Consider the following 20,477-nt stretch of genomic DNA (forward strand, 5'->3'; position numbering starts at 1 on the left):
TCCCTGTCCGTGCCCGCTTCCCGCGGGCCTCGGGCCCTTTGTCCCTCGTTCCAATAAAGCGCGGGCCCCGCCTGGGGCCTCTTGCCTCGACCGTGCTGCGTCGCTATTGGCTGGAAGGGTACAGCCTCCGCCAATCACGGAGGGGGCCCCCGGAAGGGCCCTCACGTGTCGGGCTGGGCATGATGGCGGCGCCGCTGCGCGTGAGCGGCCGGGGGCTGTCGGGGGGAAAGCGGAGCCGTCCTGGGGGGGCCGCTCATGGGACCCTGGGGACAGCCGGGGTGGAGCGGACAGTGCCGGGACGGGACGGATGGAATGGGTGGTGTGGGAGCGGGGCCGGCGTACTGGGAGGGGAAGGAACGGGATGAGATCGGTACCGGGATGGGAGGGGCGTGGGTGCCGGTGGGGGATCGGTGCTGGGGCGCTGCTGACGGCCTGGCGCAGGGACGGCTGCTGGCGCTGGGAGGCTGCGGGCTGCTCCTGGGATCGGCGCTTGCGGCAGGCGACGAGCGGCTTTACGCGGCGGTGATGCCCGCGCTTCGGGCGCTGCCCCCTGAGGCCGCCCACGGCCTGGCTTTGCGCGCCGCCGCCCTGGGGCTGCTGCCCTCCACCCGTCCGGACGGCCCCGCGCTGGTGCGGTTCTCGAGGGCGGAGAAGGAGGGGGAACCGCGGGTGGGGCGCAGGGACCAGGGCGGGAAGTGGGGAGGTGGGAAGGGCGGCCAGGATAGAGGGGTAAGGGGTGGGTCGCAGGGTCCAGGGGGGTGCGCAGGCAGCCGGGTCCTGTCGCAGTCCGTTGGGGGCGACGAGGGACTCTCGGGCAGGCATCCCATGAGGACACCCCACAGGGCAGGGGAGGCGGCTGGGTCTGTCGGGAGCGGCGTCGGAGCGGGGCTGTGGCTCCCGGAGTCCGTGGGCTCTGACCCAGCTCCAGCCCCGCAGGAGGTGCGAGTCCTCGGGCAGCGATTCCGTAACCCATTGGGTCTGGCTGCTGGCTTCGACAAGCAGTGTGAGGCTGTGGACGGGCTGTTCAAGATGGGCTTTGGCTTTGTGGAAGTGGGGACTGTCACACCCAAGCCCCAGGAAGGGAACCCCAGGCCCAGGGTCTTCCGGCTGGCAGAGGATGAAGCGGTCATCAACAGGTGGGATCTGAGGGCAGCTGTTCTGCCATGCGCTACAGTCTGCCTACCCTGAGGGAGAGTGCATATTTGGGTGGTCCCAGGTCTGTGGTTGGTGCTGTGGTAGCTTTTGGTTGGATGTGCTGAGCAAAGCTGCCGAGACCACACGTCTGCCTTGTGTTTCTCACGTGTCCTGTTTAGGGCTCACAGACATAACGCAGCCTTGAGCCCCCTCTGTCCTGGTGCAGGTATGGATTCAACAGCCATGGCCATGTCGCGGTGGAGCGCAGGCTGCGTGCCCGCCAGGAGACACAGATCAGGCTCACTGGTGGTGAGACAAGCTTGTAAGCTTTTGCTCTTGGGGTCTGCAGGGTAGTTTTGGGCATCTCCTGGGTACCTGTAGGCCAGGATTGGTGTGTAATGCCAGTATCCAGGCACAGGAGCACCCTGGCTAGAGCAAGGTACTCTTGGACAGCAGGACTCTCTTGGGGCTGTAGTCTCTCACGCTTGGCATTGTGACTAGGCACCTTTCTCCTGCTGTTTTCTCTGGCATCAAGCTCCACTTGCTGCTTTGGGCAGGATGTGTCTGCTGACAGCCAAAGCCAAGAGGACTCCAGCTGGGCAGATCCTGAGGGCAACCTCTGCCAGGCTGCAGGCTATGGTGCTGGGAGGTGCTGACTGAGGCGGCTGTGGCAATGCTCCTGTGGTTGCAGGACAGTCCCAGGCCAATCCTTATGAAATATGTGGGCTGCATATTCTCATGTTAAATTTAGCTGGTCCTGGGACCTCGTTTTTTGGGTGCTCTGGCTGTTGGGTGATGCCTGCTGCCCTGGTTCAGCTGTCTGTGTTCCAGCTGGGATGCCTCTTGGAGTCAACCTGGGCAAGAACAAGAGCTCTACTGATGCTGCAGCTGACTATGTGGCTGGGGTCCGGACACTGGGTCCTTTGGCTGACTACCTAGTTGTGAACGTGTCCAGCCCAAACACCCCAGGGCTGCGGGACCTCCAGGGCAAGGCTGAGCTGCGGGACCTGCTGAGCAAGGTGGGTGCCTCCCCCCAGGCAGCCTAAACCACAGCTACAGCACTGGATGCCTCCCATCCCCTGGCAGCATCTGCACTGCTGCAGCCAGTGGATTTACCCCAGCACAGGGAGGAGTGGGGTGGCTTTCCAGAGTGGTGGGCAGGACCACTGAGATGTCCCTTGATCAGCTGCTGCCATGGGGTGTACTGGGGCAAAGGGCTCAGGAGCAGTGAGGCATTGCCCTCCACTTGCTCCTGGAAGAGGCAGCGAGCCGTCCACCCCACTACTTCAGGCATCACTGGGGTCCTGTGCCTGCTGTGTGCACCAGGCCCTGTGCCAAGGGTGCCTTTCCAGTCTTTGGTGCCATGTAGAGGAGCAGGCCCTGTCCCTATACTGCCTTTGTTGGTGGGTGTCCTTAGCTCCTCGTTGGGGCAGGAGGCATCTCCCTGCCATGCACTGCCACGTGCACCGACAGGTGCTGGTGGAGAGGGACCTGCTGCCCTGCGAGCATAAGCCAGCCGTGCTGGTGAAGATTGCCCCTGACCTCACTGCACAGGACAAGCAGGACATCGCCAGCGTTGTCTGTGAGGTGAGAAGGCAGGAAGGGGAGGCCACCAGAGGCAGGACTGTGGTGGTCCTGGCAAGTCACCTCTCTGAAGGACAGGTATACCTGCAGCTCTCTTGCTGCTGTAGGGATGGTGTCCTGGGTAAGTCAGAGTCTGTGCGGGCCCATGTGTGTCACCCAGGCATTGTGTGACACAGACAGTCCAGGCAGTGAGGGGTAGCTTTGTCCCCAGGCATGTTTCTGGGTTGTGTGCTGGGTGGTCCTGACCTGGTGGGAGGGGAGGGGAGGGGAGGGCTGTTTGCAGAAGCTGTGTCCTCACACTACTGCCCCTGCAGCTAGGTGTGGATGGGCTGATAGTCAGCAATACCACTGTGAGCCGCCCCAGCGGCCTCCGGAGCAGGCAGCGCATGGAGCCTGGGGGCCTCAGTGGGAAGCCCCTACGGGAGCTCTCCACACAGGTCATCAGGGAGATGTACGCTCTCACTCAAGGTGATGGGAGAACAGGGCTTGGGGGCACATGCCAGTGTTGCCTGTGCCATCCTGACCCTGTGCCTGCCCACAGGCCGGGTGCCCATTATCGGTGTGGGTGGGGTGAGCAATGGGCAGGATGCCCTGGAGAAGATCCGTGCCGGAGCCTCGCTTGTGCAGCTGTACACAGCACTTGTGTACCACGGGCCGCCAGTGGTGGGGACAGTGAAGCGGGAACTGGAGGAGCTGCTGAGGTGCGTGGAGGCCAGGCATGTCCCCAGAGACCCCCTGGGCCTAGGGGAGCTCTGGACAGCTGTATGCTGGTGCCCAAGCAGTGGCACTGTGGGGCTGAGCCACAGTACCAGCCCAGTGCCACCACACACTGTCCCTGGTTAGGGAGCAGGGCTTCAAGAACGTCATGGAGGCCGTTGGAGCAGATCACCGGTGCGGACATGCTGCAGAATGAAGGTCTAGCTGGGAGGAGCCATGGCCAGGCAGAGATGGGTCTGACAATTCCAGAGCTGGGCGGGCTGGGACTGAGACGAGGTCCTGGTTCCAGCCCCTGGGACAGTCTGATGAAGCAGGGGCTGCACTGGTGGGGAGCAGGGGATGCGGCCTTCACAACAGTGCTGCTTTTCAGGGCTGTGTTTTGGCTTCCCTGTGGACAGCACAACTGAGTGTCAATAAACATTTGGCTTACCTGGTCCTGTGTACTGCTCTGGGGACACCCCAGGGCCTGGAGTGATGCAGCCTAGCTCTCCTCAGCTGAGCAGGATCAGTTCTTTCAGCGTTGCTCCCACTTTTCCTGGTGGGAGAAGCTACTAGGGTAGCTGAGCTCTGGGATGGACTGACAAGTGCACCAGGCCTACCCTGGCAGAGACCTCTGCCCAAGGCTGGGCCCTTGGCAGGGAGGGAAGGTGGTGGTGCTGGGTGCCAGTATGCAGCCGTTTGGAGATGGCTGCAGTCATGCCCTGTCAGTTGTGGAAAGGGCCTGATCAAAGGTGCTTCTGTCTGTTGGTTTTGTCTCTGGGACCTCTGGTGCTGACTTTTCTTTCACCCTGAACTCACTGCAGTCAGGCTTTTCTTGAGCAACAGCTCACCTTGCACACAGCATTCCCTCAGCAGCCTCTCACAGTCCACCCTGCAGAGCAGGATTGTGCCACAGTACTTCACCAAAATTATTTACAGCAGCTCACCTCACGCTGTGGTGGCCCTCGGCTCATGTCAGGGCCATCGCCTGCCTGCTCCCCGCTTCTGCAGCCCCCTGCACTATCCTCTTCATTTCCTGGATTCTTCCTGGACAGATGACACTTCTCACTGTTCTAACAGGGGTGTGACCTGGTCCATTGGCCGAGGTGTTGATGTGCTTTGGAGAGGGCCTGGGAGATTCTTGCTCTCCCAGTCTGAGGGTGACACAGCACCTTCCTAATGTGCTGGCAAGGTTCACAGATTGGAGCTGCTGATGCATCCTGTGCTGGACTCCAGCCTTCTGTGTGCTGGCACGAGTCTGGCTGGTGCTGGGCCAGGGATGTCAAGCCCTGCATTGTTTAGAGACACAGAATACCCCATGAGATGGAAAGAAGCTCACAGAGGATGGAAAAGCCACCTTCTAGGGTGTCTGGAACTGGACACACTCTTGAGGCTGAAGGACTGGAATATCTGAGTGGAAGGGGGGCACTGTCAAGACCCCCAGCAGGCCAAGCTGCACTGGCTCCCTCCTCTGCTCTGCTCTTGTGGGAGGCAGACTGTGGGAACAGGCTGATGTACTTTGCAGTCCACCCCTGCTGCTGGCTGGCCACACCTAACTGGCCGCTAGCCAGTGGTTGCTGCTGTGAGTTCCTGTAAGCTGGGGTTGGGCCCTTGACACTGCTGACAACTGTCGGGGTCCCTTCCCCCTGCCATGTAGCCCTGGGAGAGGGGCCCTGAGGGGACAGACATGGGGTTTCCCTGGCCCTGGTCAGCCTCGTTCCCCACTGTTTGTTTTGTGTTCCCTGCGTGGGCAGGGACCCTCAGGTCCCCTGACTGAGGGAGCTCCTCGGCAGAGCCCCGGCCCTGTGGCTGGAGAAATAAACATCTCTGAAACAGCTATCAAGAATCTGTCCATATTTCTTTCTACGGACCTTCTGGTTTAATACATCGTGTTACAGTATCCGCACTGTAACAGACAACCTGCACCCCAAGGGCCAGGGGCTGCTGGGACACGGGGCTGCAGCCTGCTGCATGGGAAGAGGTGGCTACTGGTAGGAAGCCAGCTTGGCTGCAGTCCCTCAGAGCCTGTCCCTGGCATGAGACATGTACCCCTCAGCTAGCCAGGCTGGCACTGCCCAGGTCACTGGCACCCCAGCTCTGGATGGTGTGGGCAGAGCCAGGCACAGAATGGGATGGGACCTGCCTCCTGTGCCCCAGCCTGCAGTGGGGCGGCCACCTGTGTTCTGCAGGGACCATGGTAGGTGTAGGCACAGGGCAGGTTTACCAGGGGCCGAGGCTGGTCTGCTCTCTGTGAGCCTTAGCTGGTGTCACAGTGCCAGGGTACCAGTATCTGCAGCCAGCTCCCTCTCCCATATTTGTAGCTGCAAAATCTGAGAAACTCTTGGCATGCTGGCTTCCTGTCAGGGTTTGGCAGCTTCCTTGAAGCCTCTGCCACGCTGGCACTAAGCAAGGTGTGGCTTTTTGTGCTCTTCCTGCTGGGAATTGTGCTGGCTGCAGGCACCAGGGTCAGGAGATCTGGAGCTCATGGGCTGCACTGGCGCAAAGGAAGTGGTAATAAAAGGGGTGAGGAGGAAGCCCCAAGCAGGAATGACCTGTAGGAGGAGGCTGCTTTGAGCATGGGGTGAGCAACACCAATATGTCCCTGGATGTGCTCAGTGCTGTGTCCGTCCTTCTTGCCCGGCTGAGGACCTGGCCCTGCAGAGGGCCATGGCAGGACCACTGTTGGGCCTGGAAGCACCCAGGTCCCAACACTGCAGCCTTGACCTCTGTAGCAGCAGGGTCCAGGTCTGACTCACGGCTGTCTGATGGGCAGCCCCGGGTCACGGAGTTGCCCCTTTTTCCTACCGGGACAGGGCATGAGCCCGGCCAGGGCCCCGGGTCCTGGTGGAGCCCACAGTTGAGAGCAAAGAGTAGGAGTTCTATGCTGAGGCTGCCCTCTCCTTCCTGCAGAGCTATCGATCGCTGGCCTGGCCTGGAGTGTGCTGGGGACTGCAGCTGCCACTGGTACCTTCCAGGGCAAGGGGGGGAGCACTGGGGCTTGGACAGAGCTGGGAGGGGGTTTGGCAGGGAGCAGGCAGGGGGCAGGGAAGACACAACTAGGGAGGGACCTAGTGGAGGTGGGAGCCTGTCCTGGCTCTGGGCCACTTGAGCATTCTCTGCCTGGAGAGCGGAGGTGTGCAAAGCCTGTGGAGATTGAACATGGCCACGTGGAGCACCTGGTCAGGTACCACTGCGACCCGTACTACCAGCTGCGCAGCTCTGGTGATGGTGAGGTACACAGCATGGGCACAGCACCTAGGGATGGGGCTTCTGCCCAGCTCTAGAGAATGTGTGGGGCCGCCCCAATACTAGGTGATCCATCCTCACACTCCACCCCACTTCATTGGGGGTATGAATAGCTACTCCTGTTCATCTAAGCCCCACGGAGGTACAAGCAGGGCAGTGGTGCTGACTCTGGTTTCCCTCCAAAGGGACATACATACAAATGTGATGAGAGTCAGGTATGGGTGAGCCCTGAGGCTGTTAAGGATGTGCCTGTCTGTGAGCCAGGTGAGAGCAGACTGCAGTGGCTGGGGGCTGTGGGCAGTCTGGGCAGCTGAAGGGCTGCAGGGACTGCTCACAACCTCCATCTTCAGTGCTGCTCCCTGGGGCTGCTGAGCACCAGGAGGTATCTGGCGCCTGCTGGGTTCAGGGGGCTCACCTGGGCCTTCCCCTGCCCTATGTAGTGTGTGGGAAGCCGAAGAACCACCCCCCCAGGCAGTGCATCACTGGGGTCATGCTGGCTCCGAAGGGCAGCTTCCCTTGGCAGGGCTGGATGGTGACCCGCCACAACCTGACCGTGAGGGCCACACTCATCGGTGACCAGTGGCTGCTGAACACAGGCAGGAACGTGTACCTGAACATCCACAGTGAGAATGCCACGCTGGAAGAGATTGCCCCTACACTGCAGCTGTTCCTGGGCAGCCGGGAGCAGCCCAACTTGGGCATTTGAGCGTGTTGTGCTGCACCCCAGCTACCCACAGGCTGTGGACCTGGCCTTGCTGAAGCTGAAGCAGAAGGTGCTTCTTGGCGAGGAGGTGAAGCGCATCTGCCTGGCCCAGAAGGGCTATGTGCACCCAGGACAGGTGGGCTACATCTCAGGCTGGGGCTGCAGTGCCACCTTTAGCTTTCCCGACAGGCTGAATGAAGTACGTGATGCTGCTAGTGGCCGAGAGTGAGCAGTGCTGGGAATACTACAGTGCGCAGGATGTGTCCTACTGGGTCCAGCCCATGCTTGGCAATGACACCTTCTGCGTGGGCATGAGTGAGCTGCGGGAGGACCCCTGCTACGGGGATGCAGGCGGAGCCTTTGCCGTGCAGGATCCCGATGACGACACCTGGTACGCAGGTGGCATCGTCAGCTATGACAAGACCTGCACAGCTGCAAAGTACGGCGTGGACGTGAAGCATGTCGTGGCCTGGGTGAAGGAGACAGTGGCAGCTGGCTGAGGCAGAACCATGAGGGAATAAAACTGTTGCGCGCCAGGCTGCAGGGTGTGTGCGTGTGTGCGCGTCTGTCTGTCTGTCCGTCCGTCCGTGCAGGGTCTCTGTGCCCGTCGCTGCACGGGCCCATCTACCGGGGATGAGCGTGTGGTCGCCTGCAGGGCTTTCGGCGGGCGTTGGCCGGAGGGTCCGGGGCCGCACGGGCTCTGAGGGGCTCTCCGCCCCCGCACGAGCTCTGAGGGATCCTCGGCCCCCGCACGGGCTCTGAGGGACTCTCGGTCCCCGCACGGGCTCTGAGGGATCCTCGGCCCCCGCACGGGCTCTGAGGGACTCTCGGTCCCCGCACGGGCTCTGAGGGACTCTCGGCCCCGCACGGTGTGGGCCGTTCGCGGGGCACTCTCCCCGTGGGCGTCTCCGCGCGTCCCCTCGGTCCGTAACCCCGCCCCGCGCCCACGTGACCCTGCGGAGGGTGCGTACGCCGGAAGTCCCCCCGGACAGGAAGCGCGTCTTGTCCAGCGCTGCTGGGACTCTATGGTGGCGGCTCTCCCATAGGCTCTGGCCGCTGTGTCTATGGTGCACTTGGCTAGAGGGGCTCCTCCCGCCGAGCACTGTGGGGCGGCTATGGCGGCGCTCCGCGAGCCGGGTTACCGTCGCTAAGGGAACTGCGGGGCCCGCGCGGCGCTGCGGCCGCGATGGCTGCGGCGAGCGAGGATTCGCTGCATCGGCTGTCGGGGACGAGCCTGAGCGGCGAGGCGGGCGGGCTGGTACTGCGGACGCGTGGCGCTGAGCAGCACGTCTTTAAGGCACCGGCCCCGCGCGTCTCCCTGCTGGGGCTGGACGTGCTGGCGGCGCAGAAGCGGCGGGAGCGCCAGGAGGAGGCGGCCGGGGGGAAACGATCCCGTGTCGCATCCTATAAGGACTGGGAAGAGGGTCGTGACGAGGCGGGCAGCGCCGAGGACGAGGAAGAGGACGAGGCCGACCGGAGCGACCGCAGAGCTCGCAGGAACAGGTGGGGTTTGCGGGGGGGTTCCTGGTGCCGGCGCTGGCCGCGTCCGGCCGGGGAGGGAGCGCAGGGTGAGCGCAGTCGGTGACAGGCGGGGCCGCAGCCTCCGGTGTGGAGCGTGTGGGGGACTGCGGGGCACTATGGCAGAGGCTGGAACTGGAGTTGTAAGAGACCAGCCGAACGGCAGCTGTTGCTCGGCACTTCTGAACATTTCTTCTCTCTGCTCTGCCTGCACAGACATTACCGCTCTGTCCACGTGGAGACACCTTCCTACACAGGGGGTGTCAGCGAGGAGTTCTGGGAACGCAGCCGGCAGCGGGAGAGGGAGCGTCGGGAACATGGAGTCTTTGCCTCCTCTAAGGAGGAGAAGGAACGAAAGAAGGAACGCAGTAGGGATCGGGACCACGATCGTAAACGAGACCGTGGTAATTGCTCAGAGACCTTTGTGATGCTTCTTGGTTTGGTTCTGGGCTTGTCCTTTGGCCTGTTTGTAGTCTTTATTAATGTTTGTGGTGATTTCTGCAGCAGGCTTGGGAAGCCTGTTTGTGCAGTAGGCACCTGATCCTATTTTCTTTTTGCAGAGGAGCGGGACAGGAGTCATCACAGCAGATCAGAGAGGGATGGCTCCTCAGAACGGAGTGGCAGGAGGAGTGAACCTGAAAGCCCCCGACATCGGCCCAAAGGTGAGAGTAGGACCCGGTAGAGCTCTTGTGTGAGGCCTAACAGGGAGGGGCTTGGAGATTTTTTATGCTTCCTGCTATTTTTGCAGGACAGGGGTGGTAGAAAAGCCTGTACCTTTTAATGTTTGTGGTTCAGGCAAGCATAAACTCCCAGCTCGACCTGGGTGTGGGAGCAATGTACCAGCTCTGTGCGTCTGAAAATCTGGCAGATCTCTGCACGATAGGGTCTGTTCTGGGTCTGTGTGGTGGAAATGTGATCCTTTGGAAATTCCTTGGAATCACTGGGTCAGCTCCTTCTCTTAGAGGGAGGACCAGTGGGTACCCTCTCTCCATGCTCCTTTCTTAGAAGGTGTTAGGTGGCTCCAGGGCCACTGTTTGAACAACAGGTATCAAACCCCATCTCTTCTGGCAGATGCAGCCACACCATCCCGCTCCAGCTGGGAGGAAGATGATGGTGGCTACAGCAATGCCCGTCGCTCGCAGTGGGAATCTCCATCTCCTGCACCTTCCTATCGAGACTCAGAGCGTAGCCACCGAGTGTCATCACTGCGGGACACGGACCGACGGGAGCGGGACAGGTACCAGTGTCTGAGGCTGTCCTGTGAGCTGCAGAAAGGGGACTGTATGCATATGAGAAGTACCTGGCTGTGGGCACCAGTTCCTCCCATCTGCTTTGTTTTCAGGTCTGTGAGGAGCCGGTACTCTGATAAGACGCCATTGCCCACCCCATCATACAAATACAATGAATGGGCTGATGACCGGAGGCACCTGGGGGCCACGCCACGCCTGTCCCGAGGGAAAGGTGAGGAATCTGGGCTGAGCTGCCCAGGGTGGGCAGTGTGGAATCCCCTTTCCTGTGGCACAGTGTTGGGGTTTCCTTGGGAACATTCTGGACCATCTGGCTCACCCCAGGGCGACGCACGGAAGGGGAGGAGGGCATCGCCTTTGAGACGGAGGAGGAGCGGCAGCAGTGGGAGGATGACCAGCGGGTGAGAATCTGGTGCAGGCCAGGGCCTTGGGGCCACCAGGCTGTGGGGAATTGACAGTGCTCAGTGCTGCACCTCTCCCTTCCCAGCAAGCTGACCGAGACTGGTACATGATGGATGAGGGCTATGATGAGTTTCACAACCCTTTGGCTTACTCCTCTGAGGAGTATGTGAAGAAGCGTGAGCAGCACTTGCACAAGCAGAGGCAGAAGCGGATCTCAGCACAGCGGCGGCAGATCAATGAGGTAGGGCCAGGACACAGGGTTGGCTGCCCTTGAAAGATCCACTTGTTGAGTCCTTGCTCTCAGGTGAAGAAGGACACTCTCGGGCCAGGCTGAAGGAGTGCTCACAGGGAAATTGTGGTTGAGTTCTCCTGGCAAATCCAGCCCTGAAACTCCTGCATGGGCAGAATTCCCAGTTGGAGTGGCTGGTGGATTGCAGTGTCCAGGGCAGCAGGAGTGCAGAGAACCATGCTCCTGCTGTTCTGAGTGCAAGATACATTACTGGGGTTATCTGCTGTTGGCCCAATGGATGCTGGGGGCAGCTGCTCTCTTTACATGAGCAGGACTGTGTCCAGGCTTCCTGATGTATTCTGAGTGCCTTGCAGGCAATATCTATCATGCATTTCCTTGGAGGCAGTCCTGTTGCTTCACATGGGCAGTTTCCTGTACTCTTCTGCTTCCAATTACTGTTCCTTCCCTTGTGCTTACTTTCAGGCTCACTGGATTTGAACCATCCTGTTACCAGTGCAGAGCCCAGGCCCATGCTTGGTGTTCTGGTGTGATCTCTGGGGCTTTCTGTGTTTCTGATGTGTTGTTTCCTGCAGGATAATGAGCGCTGGGAGACAAATCGCATGCTGACCAGTGGTGTGGTCCATCGGATTGAAGTGGACGAAGATTTTGAGGAGGATAACTCTGCTAAAGTGCATTTGTTGGTGCACAATCTAGTGCCCCCCTTCCTAGATGGAAGGATTGTCTTCACCAAGCAGGTAGAGACTGTGGCTGAAGGCACTGATGGCAGAGAGCCCCATACACGTGAGGCCTTTTTAGTAAAGCAGTGCCTTTTCCCTCCAGCCAGAGCCAGTCATCCCTGTGAAGGATGCCACCTCGGATTTGGCCATCATAGCTCGGAAAGGCAGCCAGTTGGTGCGCAAGCACAGGGAGCAAAAGGAGCGTAAGAGGGTATGCTGCAGCCCTTTGGCTTACTGCCCACTGTACATGTTACATAGTTCCTCACAGCCTTGTTTGGACTCTGCAGCATTCAGGCTTTGGCAGCAGTGATGATAAGGAGTTCATATTTTTGTGACTTGGGACATCTGAGAGCCCAGCTTACTACATTGCCTCATAGCAGCTGCTGTGATGTCATTTTCTTGGGCACTGCCTGGGACATGAATCACTGTGTACTTGGACATACAGATTATGGGAGAAGGAAGCAGATGGAAGAATGCCAGGTAGCTTGGGGACAGTCAGCAGGCAGCAGTATGGCAGCAGGATGTACCTTGTCATGTCTGAGCAGAAGAGTTGTGAGGAGGAGGAGTATGGGGTAAGATTAGTTTTTGGGGGTATTTTCTAGGGACTTTCTCTAAAGCTCACATAATAGCTGTGGGGAAAGTACAGATGTGTTCCTTGTACACTGAAACTGGGCTGGATTTGAGCTACTTATACTATGAGTGGAATGGTGCTGGTAGCTAAACTGATAGCAGAGGTGGGAGGGAAGCCTGTGAGCACCTGGCAAAGGCAGGAAGATTATCTCTGGTTCACATCTGTGTAGGTTTAAGTTCAAATCTAATAGAAGGGCCAGCAGCTAGAACTATTGTCTTAGGAGGCAGTTTGTAATCCTGTGCCTGGAGTCTCTGTATCCATCCTGGTGTCTTAAGCTCTGCTCCAGTTCATTTGGAAGAGGGGAACCTGATGTAGGAGTGGAGTGTACATTCTGCTTTGGGGAATTGTGGGACTAATATCCTTTTCCTAGTCTTATGAGTAGGATTGGGGAAGAATTTTGTCTGTGCTTGCTGTGGCAAAGTTGTGCTGTTCTCTCTCCTTCCAGGCTCAGCACAAGCACTGGGAGCTGGCAGGCACCAAACTGGGAGACATTATGGGGATCAAGAAAGAGGAGGAGAAGGATGAGATGGTGACAGAAGATGGAAAAGTGGATTACAAGTAGGGGCTTGCTCTGAATTACTTTGCTCAGCTGGTAATGGGGGCTATGGGCATAGCGAAGTGTGTGGAGAGGCAGTTTCAGGACTTGTGGTGTTTCCTTAGAACTGAGCAGAAGTTTGCTGAACACATGAAAGAAAAAAGTGAAGCCAGCAGTGAGTTTGCCAAGAAGAAATCAATCCTGGAGCAGAGACAATACCTGCCCATCTTTGCTGTACAGCAGGAACTGCTCTCCATCCTCAGGTATGGCTGCCACGGCATCTCCAGGGCATTGGCCTATGTTTGGGAACTCAGTTGAGGAATTGCAGAATCATGACTGCTGGGAAGCTGTACTCTCAGGAAACAAACCCACTACTTTGTTTGCTCAGCTCTCCCACCTGAGTAGGATGATGCTTAGCTAGAGAACACAAAAGCCCTTCTTTGAAGGTGTATGAAGAAATACTTCTTCCTTTTCCTCAGAGACAACAGCATTGTGATCGTGGTGGGGGAGACGGGGAGCGGGAAGACAACTCAGCTGACGCAGTATCTCCATGAGGATGGCTACACTGATTACGGCATGATCGGCTGCACACAGCCCCGCAGAGTGGCTGCCATGTCTGTGGCCAAGCGAGTCAGTGAGGAGATGGGCGTGCGTCTGGGGGAGGAGGTGAGTTTGGTAGGGAGTGCAGGGGTGCCACCCAATGACAGTGAGTGCATGGGACTGTTGGAAGACTTCCTGGTATCTCTGCCCTCCTAGGTAGGCTATGCCATCCGCTTTGAGGACTGCACATCTGAGAACACAGTGATCAAGTACATGACAGATGGGATCCTGCTCCGAGAGTCACTGCGGGAGGCCGACTTGGACAACTACAGTGCTATCATCATGGATGAGGCACATGAGCGCTCACTCAACACTGATGTGCTGTTCGGGCTGCTTCGGGAGGTGTGTGTGATCCTGGGCTAGAGGACAGCAGGATGGGGCACATGAACTGGGACAGCCCTTCTCTGCCAGGACTAGGAGAGAGAAGCAGAGCTGCCACATCTCTGTCTGCACTTGACTGCTCCAGCATCCTGGTCCCTGGTTCTGGGGGGTTAAGTCTCCTGTAGTGCTACCAGAGTCTTGCTGGCTGAATGTCAGAACTACTGATACAGAGGGCTTTGCTGGCTTAAGGTTTCCTGCACCTGCAGGCCTTCTTAATGGTGCTGGCCATACAGCATCAGTGTTCGCTGGCACGCACAGCCAGTGCCTCTGGAGTACAGCAGAAGCTCTGTCCTGTGCCATTGTCTCAGTATGAATGAAAACAGCCCACAGCCACGCATGAATGCCCCTTCCATACTGCTCCTTTCATCTGCTTTCTAGGTGGTCGCCCGCCGCTCGGATCTGAAGCTTGTTGTCACTTCAGCCACCATGGATGCAGATAAGTTTGCCTCCTTCTTCGGGAATGTTCCCATTTTCCACATTCCTGGGCGCACTTTCCCTGTGGATATTCTTTTCAGCAAGGTATAGTCAAGCTTGTGGATTGAAATTCTGTTGGCAGGAGGGGGTTGTGTAGTAGGTGTGCTGCACTCTGAGGGGGACACACAGGACAGGGTAGGAGTGGCTGTGGTGTGCTACAGGACAGGACACAGGACAAGGCATTACAAATCGTTGTTCAAGAATCATTTTAAGATAAGGCAGGTAAGGATATTGGTCCAGATTAACCTGGGCTGTACTGTTCAGACCCCACAGGAGGATTATGTGGAGGCTGCAGTGAAACAAGCCTTGCAGGTCCACTTGTCTGGTGCTCCTGGAGACATCCTCGTCTTCATGCCTGGCCAGGAGGATATCGAGGTGAGTTGAAAGGGCAGGCACTGTCCTATCCCCTTGTTGTTTCAGTCTGATGTTTTCACCCCTCTTTGTTTCTAGGTGACCTCAGAGCAAATTGTGGAGCACCTTGAGGAGCTGGAGAAGGCGCCTGCTCTTGCTGTACTGCCAATCTACTCTCAGCTGCCCTCGGACTTGCAGGCCAAAATCTTCCAGAAGGTGCTGATGTGTGCTTTGTGATTAGGGTGGGGACAGGGAAAACTGGAGCAGGAGGCAGTGCAGAGCAGAGTGAGAAGTGCAGATATACCTCTGTATTGCATGTGGAGGGTGAGAGAAAGCATGTACCCCACTCCACTTCCCAAGAGTCATCCCTGTCCCTCTGCTGCTCTGCGCTCCTCCACAGTGGAGCAGAGCCATGCCCAGGGGTGTGACTGATGTGTAGTGTGCTTGCAGGCTCCTGATGGGGTCAGGAAGTGCATCGTTGCCACTAACATTGCAGAGACATCACTGACAGTGGATGGTATCATGTTTGTCATAGACTCTGGCTACTGCAAGTTGAAGGTGAGCCTGGGTTTCCTGTGCTTTGTCTCTGCTTTCTGGGGTAGGTTGAGGGAGTTCTGAGGTCATGATCCAGCCTTCCTCTTACTTCTGTCTGATCTTCTTGTGTCCTGAAGGTTTTCAACCCCCGTATAGGCATGGATGCACTGCAGATCTACCCCATCAGTCAGGCCAATGCCAATCAGAGGGCCGGCCGAGCTGGCCGGACAGGGCCAGGCCACTGCTTCAGGTAGGCACATCACTGGTGTTCCTGTTCCTGTTGTAGCCTCAGCTTGGCATCAGGTTATGTATATTTTTTTCTCACTGGAGCTGTTCATTATCTTGAACTTTGGGGGGATGTGGGCAGTAGGCAGGCCTGAAGGCTGCCTTTGGACCCAGTGCTTCTGCAGAGAAAAGGATGTGCTCCACTTTCTTCCTGTGCCCATCTTCACTGGTGGCTCGTCTGCCCTGGATGCCATCAGGATAAGAGCCAAGTCAAAAGCCTTTCCCAGGCTATGCTGTGAGACCAGGGAAGGGCTGTGCTTGGTCATGTGCTGTGCTGCAGCCCAGACACCCCATTGTGCTGGGGACACCCCACTTTGGCTGGGGTAGAAGTGCCTCCCCAGGTCCTGCTGCTGGGTGCAGGGTTGCTGCCCTGTACCATGCTGGGCTGGGCTGGGCAGAGGCTGGCAAGTCTGCAAGGAACACAGTGGCAGGAACAGGAGGAGCATGCTCTTGGCATCTCTTCCCAGGCTCTACACCCAGAGTGCCTACAAGAATGAGCTGCTGACGACCACGGTGCCTGAGATCCAGCGCACCAACCTTGCCAATGTAGTGCTCTTGCTCAAGTCCCTGGGTGTGCAGGACCTGCTGCAGTTCCACTTCATGGATCCACCCCCCGAGGACAATATGCTGAACTCCATGTACCAGCTGTGGATCCTGGGGGCCCTGGATAACACAGGTATTGGCTGCTGGGGTAAGTTGCCAGCCCATGGAACTGGGGCCTGCCCAGCTGCTGATCAGTGATTGCTGTTCTGTTCCTACAGGTGGTCTGACCTCTACAGGACGTCTCATGGTGGAGTTCCCACTGGACCCTGCACTGTCCAAAATGCTCATTGTCTCCTGTGACATGGGTTGCAGCTCTGAGATCTTGCTCGTTGTCTCCATGTTGTCTGTTCCTGCCATCTTTTACCGGCCTAAGGTACAAGATGCTCCTGTTCCAGCAGCTCAGGGCCCTTCCCTGCCCTTTGACTAACCTGTGTCCTTTGCTTACCCTTCAGGGCCGAGAGGAGGAGAGTGACCAAGTGCGGGAGAAATTTGCTGTTCCAGAGAGCGATCACTTGACTTACCTGAATGTTTACCTGCAGTGGAAGAACAACAGCTATTCTACCCTGTGGTGCAATCAGCACTTCATCCATGCCAAGGCCATGCGGAAGGTGAGGCTGTGGTCACGAAGCCGGGGGAGAGAGCCTTATGCAGAAGAGGGATCTGACCAGCACACACCTTTGCAGGTGCGGGAGGTGCGTGCCCAGCTCAAGGACATTATGGTGCAGCAGCGAATGAGCCTGGCATCCTGTGGTACAGACTGGGATGTTGTCAGGAAGTGCATCTGTGCTGCGTATTTCCATCAGGCTGCAAAGCTGAAGGTGAGAGGTGTCTGAGCTGCCTGGGGGCTGCAAGGCCCTGCCTGGCAACAGGTAGACTAAGCAAACTTGTCTTTGCAGGGTATTGGGGAGTATGTGAACATCCGCACAGGCATGCCCTGCCACCTACACCCCACAAGCTCTCTGTTTGGTATGGGCTACACACCAGACTACATTGTGTACCATGAATTGGTTATGACTACCAAGGTGAGCTTGAGCTGAGGACTAGCAGGAAGGGTGGTGAGTGCTCCAAGGGAGATGGGAGGACTTTGCTGTGAGGCTGAGATCTGAGTGGCAGATCTCAGCCTTTCCCATCTATACCAACTAGGCATGTCTGTGTCATCTGTTTGTCCCTTCCCCCATTATTTTTCTCTGGCCTCTGTGGGATATGTTTGATCCTCCTTGTGGTCTCACCAAATCCAACCCATAGCAGCTTCTGAGGCCAGGAGGAGTTGTCTGGAAGGGGTATGGTCCCAGCCTGAGAAGTGCTGTCAGCAAGTGGGGGAGGAAGGGAGCTGCTATGGCTCTAGGAATGGTGCCCAGGCCCCAAGGGTGCCATCCTGCTATCCTGATCTTTCTGTCCCTGCAGGAATACATGCAGTGTGTCACTGCTGTGGATGGAGAGTGGCTGGCAGAGCTGGGCCCCATGTTCTACAGTATCAAACATGCTGGCAAGTCACGCCAGGTAAGTATTCTGTCCTGGATGAGCTGGCAAACAGCAGGCCCTCTGCATGTCCGTTCTGCTGCTGTATGTGTGTGTTCTGACATGGAGGGAGCAAGCTTGTGGGCCTGCAGGGAGTCTGCTGCTGCCATTCCTCTCCTGTCCCTGACCTGCTGCTGCCTTGCTCCAGGAGAACCGCCGCCGTGCCAAGGAGGAAGTGTCTGCCATGGAGGAGGAAATGGCTTTAGCAGAGGAGCAGTTGCGTGCCCGTCGGGAGGAGCAGGAGCGCCGAAACCCACTGGGCAGTGCAAGGTGGGTGATAGCCCTGCCTGCCCATGGCTTGCCTGTGTGGAGTATCTCAGCTTCCCTGTGGGAGTTCTGGTGCAGGAAAAGGTTGCATTTGCCATTAATCACCCTTGTCCTCTTTGACAGATCTACAAAAATCTATACCCCTGGGCGAAAGGAGCAGGGGGAGCCCCTGACACCACGACGCACCCCAGCCCGCTTTGGTCTCTAAGAACGCACGACCTGTTGCTTTGAGACTTAAGGTAGTGCCCAGTTGCCCTGATCAATGTATTCTGAGGTCTCTACAGCTTGTGGCCCTGGAAGGCTTTGGTGCTTGGCACTAATTTTGCTACAGAACAGAAAGAATTTTATTTGTGTAAAGGTTGTCAGTCTAATCCTTGCTTTGTCTTGCGCCGCTTCTTGTCCTGGAGGTGGGTGTTGGGTGGAGGTAGCGCTGCAGAATCATGCAGGGCTGGTGCTGTTAGGTTGTTGCCCTGTAGAGCCTGGAACAGGGCAGAAAATTAAAGTGACCTGCGGGGGCAGATACAGCCTGTCCCTGTTTCAAGCCTGGCCCATACTCCTGCAAAGGCAGTTCTCCCACAGCCCATGCCCTGGACAGGCAGCTGGTGCCCAGCTGTCCCTGCACACCTGGGACCATCAGCCCAGCCCTGTTTCAGGCCAGGCTGTGCCAGGAATTCTGCTCACTTTTTCAGCTGCTCACACTTGTGGGGCTGCTCAGGTGCTCTGAACATTAGGTACGGGTTCTCCTCCTGCATCTCCTCCTGCCCAGTGTGTCTTGAATGCCTGTTTGTATCTTGCATCTGCACTGTCAGCTTGCTGAGCTCTTCCTTAAGGAATGCCAGCTCCACCTTGCAGACAACCAGCTCCTCTTCTCGCAGAGCCAGAGTTCGCTCACTGTCCAGGTGTAGCTGCTGCCAGTGTTGGGCTAGGCTGCTCAGCTCCTGCAGCCTCTCCTGGAGGGAGTAGGTCTGCCCATGGCACAGTGAGAGACACAGGCTGAGCACAGACTCCTGGTTTTTCACAGGAAGACTTGAGACATCCTTACCTCCTGTTTGCTCTGCTTCTTGAAGCTCTGCATCTTCCTCAGCTCTAGATGAAGCTGCTGCCTGTGTGTCATGTAGGCTGCAATCTTTTCTGCCTGCTTGGTGCTCTCTTGACGGGCTTCGGCCAGCTCTGCCTGGAGGTTGTCTATGTCCTGCACCTGCCAGCAAAGCTGTGGGGCAGGGAGGGTAGTTGGCCATGGCTGAGCCTCTCCTGGAGAGGTGTCTGGCACTGAGGCTGCATCCCTGTTCTGTCCTGCCTTGCCCTCACCTGTTGCTGCAGCTCTGCCACTTTTCGGTGCAGACCTTGGATGGCCTCATTGGCTCTGCTCAGCTGCTGCAGACTCTGCTGTTCCTGGGGCTGGGTGGCTCCCAGCTGCTCCTGCAGCCAGGCTGGGCTGTGCTGCGGGCCTTGACTCTGCTCCTGTGTCCCCAGCTGCAGAGAAGTGCATTGGTGGGTTGGCCTTCTGCTGTGTGTCCCTGAGCACAGGCACAGCTGCCCTCTGTCCTGTCTGCAGGACACTCAGGGCTGGCCAGTGCCCGGCTGCGTGAGGTGGTGGGGGCAGGCTGGCATTGCTGCCTCCTACCCTGTCCCAGGGCTTCTGGGGGAAGTGGAGCAGGGGTCAGCCCTGCAGCATGGTTGTCATGGCTCCTGTGCCCCCCTGTCTGCTTGCCCTAGGCTTGGTGCAGTGGCTGGGAGGCTGCTGGCTGCTGACCTTGAGCAGCTCTCTGTGCTCCTCTGGGATATCGTGACTGGTGTCAAAATGGCTCTGGGCAGCCAGGTAGGAGGTGATCTCTGTCTGCACCGCCTGGTCCTTCAGGTGGAGGGGTGCATCACTGACCTGTGAGTACCCAGCAAGGGTCTGGAATCACCCTGTGCCCCTGCTGTGTAGAGCTGAGGCTACAGAAGGAGCCTTCTTGGAACAACCCATGGACAATGGGCTGTTGGGGAGGGCCTGTGACAGAGGAGTCTGGCCTGCACCAGGTGGGAGGCAGGAAGGCTGCTGGCTCCTGGCCCTCTCCTTTCTGTACAGTCTCCACAGTGCCCTCCCTGTTGTGGCAGTATCTGTTGGACACCCAGCAGGCCTGGAAAGCCATCCCTGTTGTCCCTGACCAGTGACAGAGCACAGGCACAGGGAGAGTGGTGATCCCAGCTCATTGGCGAGGCTGTGGGCTGCAGCAGTGCCACCAGCCCTGGGACGGTGCCCAGGGTGTCAGTGGGGCTGTTGGGATCTGCATTCTTCCAGCTCTGCTCAGCTAGGTGGACCGGGCTGTAGTCAGGCTTGCCTTGTGGCTAGGCTGCTCTGTACAGGTGGTGTTAGAGCCATGTGTGACTGGCAGGATGTCCTCTACCCTCCCCTGGGGGGTCACCAGGCTTGCACAGGCTGTGGGGCAGGCATGGTGCCTAGCCTGTGGTGGAGTGGCAGTGGGGAACACATGCAGCTTGGTCTATGGCTGTTGTGCCCAGCACTTGTACCTTGCCCATCAGTGCCTGGAACTGCTGCATCAGAATGACCAAGTCCTGCTGCTCCTGCTCCACTGCACACTCCTGCTCCTGCAGCTGGACCAGTCGTTTGTGGTTTGTGCCCCTGCAGAAGTCCAGGTCCAGCTGCAATGCCTGTATTGCGGCCAGCACCTGAGTTGGGTCCAGATCTTGCTGCTGTGTGTCCTGGCATGCTCTGGGCTCCCCATATTGTGGCTCCAGCACCAATGGTAATGTGGCTCCAGCACCCTAGGACATGGCATGAGCAGCATCTGTCCAGCTTGCCACTGTGGCCAACCCATCTTGCAGCTCCTGTCTGGGTAGGCACTGGGGCTGGACAGT

At 58.0% G+C, this 20,477-nt stretch overlaps 3 protein-coding genes across 4 annotated transcripts; all 3 read left to right on the plus strand.

Moving 5' to 3' along the window:
* The first annotated feature begins 137 nt into the window (after nt 1-137).
* Nucleotides 138-3,725, plus strand: DHODH (dihydroorotate dehydrogenase (quinone)). 2 transcript variants are annotated; one of them, XM_039558083.1, is made up of 9 exons: nt 138-200; nt 442-630; nt 937-1,136; nt 1,361-1,443; nt 1,966-2,153; nt 2,608-2,721; nt 3,033-3,186; nt 3,260-3,419; nt 3,562-3,725. In XM_039558083.1, exons 1-9 carry the CDS (start codon nt 180-182, stop codon nt 3,629-3,631), a joined length of 1,179 nt encoding a protein of 392 aa, XP_039414017.1. In that variant the 5' UTR covers nt 138-179; the 3' UTR covers nt 3,632-3,725. The 2 variants fall into 2 exon arrangements, with proteins under 2 accessions (XP_039414017.1, XP_039414016.1); XM_039558082.1 differs by lacking the exon at nt 138-200 and having other exon boundaries at nt 364-630.
* Nucleotides 3,726-7,168: 3,443 nt separating this feature from the next.
* On the plus strand, nt 7,169-7,906 carry LOC104691959 (haptoglobin). The gene is given in 3 exon segments (XM_019288246.2): nt 7,169-7,357; nt 7,359-7,556; nt 7,558-7,906. Coding segments are annotated over 3 exon segments (672 nt in total). The 5' UTR covers nt 7,169-7,189; the 3' UTR covers nt 7,864-7,906.
* Nucleotides 7,907-8,341: 435 nt separating this feature from the next.
* Nucleotides 8,342-17,975, plus strand: DHX38 (DEAH-box helicase 38). The gene is made up of 26 exons (XM_039558076.1): nt 8,342-8,866; nt 9,098-9,285; nt 9,442-9,543; nt 9,953-10,118; nt 10,224-10,342; nt 10,453-10,529; nt 10,616-10,771; nt 11,353-11,514; nt 11,600-11,707; nt 12,573-12,685; nt 12,788-12,925; nt 13,142-13,328; nt 13,419-13,604; nt 14,022-14,162; nt 14,382-14,492; nt 14,568-14,684; nt 14,919-15,026; nt 15,140-15,252; nt 15,755-15,963; nt 16,049-16,203; nt 16,283-16,438; nt 16,514-16,648; nt 16,727-16,852; nt 17,235-17,330; nt 17,497-17,618; nt 17,739-17,975. The coding sequence occupies exons 1-26, from the start codon at nt 8,550-8,552 to the stop codon at nt 17,821-17,823; spliced, it is 3,693 nt and encodes a 1,230-aa protein (XP_039414010.1). The 5' UTR covers nt 8,342-8,549; the 3' UTR covers nt 17,824-17,975.
* The last annotated feature ends 2,502 nt before the right edge of the window (nt 17,976-20,477 follow it).

This window comes from Corvus cornix, chromosome 11 (assembly GCF_000738735.6).
Source record: "Corvus cornix cornix isolate S_Up_H32 chromosome 11, ASM73873v5, whole genome shotgun sequence".
Lineage (NCBI taxonomy): Eukaryota > Metazoa > Chordata > Aves > Passeriformes > Corvidae > Corvus > Corvus cornix.

What these genes read in the sequence shown, in the direction of transcription:
- DHODH (XM_039558082.1), top strand. Translation starts at nt 379, where the DNA reads ATGGGAGGGGCGTGGGTGCCGGTGGGGGATCGGTGCTGGGGCGCTGCT. An exon ending in ACAGATCAGGCTCACTGGTG is followed by an intron (nt 1,444 to 1,965) that starts GTGAGACAAGCT and finishes TCTGTGTTCCAG; the next exon opens with CTGGGATGCCTCTTGGAGTC. An exon ending in GAACTGGAGGAGCTGCTGAG is followed by an intron (nt 3,420 to 3,561) that starts GTGCGTGGAGGC and finishes GTCCCTGGTTAG; the next exon opens with GGAGCAGGGCTTCAAGAACG.
- DHX38 (XM_039558076.1), top strand. Translation starts at nt 8,550, where the DNA reads ATGGCTGCGGCGAGCGAGGATTCGCTGCATCGGCTGTCGGGGACGAGC. An exon ending in GACCGACGGGAGCGGGACAG is followed by an intron (nt 10,119 to 10,223) that starts GTACCAGTGTCT and finishes CTTTGTTTTCAG; the next exon opens with GTCTGTGAGGAGCCGGTACT. An exon ending in CTGGCCAGGAGGATATCGAG is followed by an intron (nt 14,493 to 14,567) that starts GTGAGTTGAAAG and finishes CTTTGTTTCTAG; the next exon opens with GTGACCTCAGAGCAAATTGT.